This window comes from Sinocyclocheilus grahami, unplaced genomic scaffold (genome assembly GCF_001515645.1).
Source record: "Sinocyclocheilus grahami isolate Dianchi unplaced genomic scaffold, SAMN03320097.WGS_v1.1 scaffold18609.1, whole genome shotgun sequence".
NCBI classification, from domain to species: domain Eukaryota; kingdom Metazoa; phylum Chordata; class Actinopteri; order Cypriniformes; family Cyprinidae; genus Sinocyclocheilus; species Sinocyclocheilus grahami.
In genome coordinates this window covers 2,079-3,708 of record NW_015517195.1, presented here as the reverse complement: position 1 = coordinate 3,708, position 1,630 = coordinate 2,079, and the positions used below count along the sequence as shown (strand labels likewise).

At 37.7% G+C, this 1,630-nt stretch overlaps 1 protein-coding gene across 1 annotated transcript in view; it reads right to left on the bottom strand.

Moving 5' to 3' along the window:
* Nucleotides 1–62: 62 nt before the first annotated feature.
* LOC107579617 (atypical kinase ADCK3, mitochondrial-like) overlaps nucleotides 63–1,630 on the bottom strand; it is a 3,085-nt gene continuing 1,517 nt past the window's right edge. The window contains exons 2-3 of the mRNA XM_016265422.1: nucleotides 1,189–1,330; nucleotides 63–365 (exon numbers count right to left, since the gene is read on the bottom strand). Coding sequence (XP_016120908.1) covers nucleotides 201–365; nucleotides 1,189–1,330 — 307 coding nt within the window. The 3' untranslated portion in view covers nucleotides 63–200. The remainder of the gene's footprint in view (nucleotides 366–1,188; nucleotides 1,331–1,630) is intronic.

The window sequence follows — 1,630 nt, the reverse complement described above, 5'->3', positions numbered from 1 at the left end:
ACCAATCAAAGGTTAATAATTCCTATTTTCTACATTTTAGATTAACAGTGAAGTCTTCAAACCTATGATATAACAAATGAAAGTAAGGGAATTATGTCGTGACCAAACAAATGTTTAATACATCAAAACACTCTTATATTTCAGCTTCTTCAAAGACACCAGGATTCAAGCAGGTTTACAGCAAATTAAGCCAAGTGTGTCTAAACCAGCAGTGTAAATAACCAGGAAAGATCAGTGATAGTGAACATAGCTCTTACCCTGTGGGTTTGTGGATCATAAAAGAAATTGGACCAGTTAGGATCTGTCTGCATGTATCTGAACTCAAACAACTCCCTCAGACACAGGCTGAGGATGTTCTCGCAGATCTGTGCAAACATAAGTATGGTTACTACACCTGCACTGGACTGCTTTAAATCCATAGTATTTATGCTTTAATGAATATGTAGTGCTTAGTATAATGTCATAAATCAGTTGGAACTCAAAACAAAAGACTGTTTTATTGCAATGTTTACAAACTACGTAACTGATGAGCATTTAAATCATAGCTGTATGGCATGTTGAAAAATTTCAGTCACATTTATTGCCTTCGTGTAAGTCTGCATCATTTCCTCTATTTATGGTTTGATCAACACAGTTTACTTTTTTTAACGGCATTCCTTAATGTTTTTTCTTTTTGGTATGGACATGACCTTGTTTACACTTTGCCCAACTAATGCAATAAAACACTTCCACCACTAGGTGGCGATAATGCTTCAGGAAGATCACTGGCTTCCATACTAGCCACGTTTGAGACCATGTGACTCAGGCATCCTAGAATACAATGTGGCCTGATACAACACCAAATTTGAATGTGCTTCTATAACTTGCTAAACAAATGCTATAAGCAAATTACTGTAAATAACAGTAGGAGAACTGAAAGTACTAGAAAGTAAGCTAAAAATAGGTTTTCCAGCCCAATAAGGTAGTAACCGATTAATAATCCAATTACAAATAATGTTTTGAATGTTTGTAGATGGATAAGACATTGCCCTAACCCACTCATACAGTATTCATTTTATTTGTGAAGGTCTTACAAAAGCCTCAAATTTGATTTTTCAAAATCCTGCAGATACCCTGCTAGATGTAATTGGTCTGGTTTCACTTCATTTCATTCATTGCAACACTAGTTTTACCAGCACTGGTGAATACCTCATTTTTCAACTCTTGTGAAAGTCCATCAGCCTGATCCAAGGGAAATCCAGGCACCAGTTCGGTGGTGAGGACGTGCTGGCTGCTGAGTTCGTCGATTACCTCTGGCACGTAGAAGAAAGGGTGATCTTTCAGGAGTTCCCTGCCAAAAACCACAAAGCTTCTGAGTCACTGAGCATAAGTCAGCATCTCCGAAAAGGCATGCCACCCCACACGTGCACCAAAGACAGGACGTGATGATGAACACACACGCGTCTGCTTCTAAAATGATGTGGGAAAATCCAATACTCTATTCTCTGGGTGTGAGGATATCCACAATGAAGCTTAAAATGTGGGTACATCAGCTTTAAATTATAGCTTGCCAAGTAATAATGGGTACGTCAGCTTTGAAATACAGTCAAGCTAGCTATTTGAAAATGTATCTAGCTACATTAAATTATAT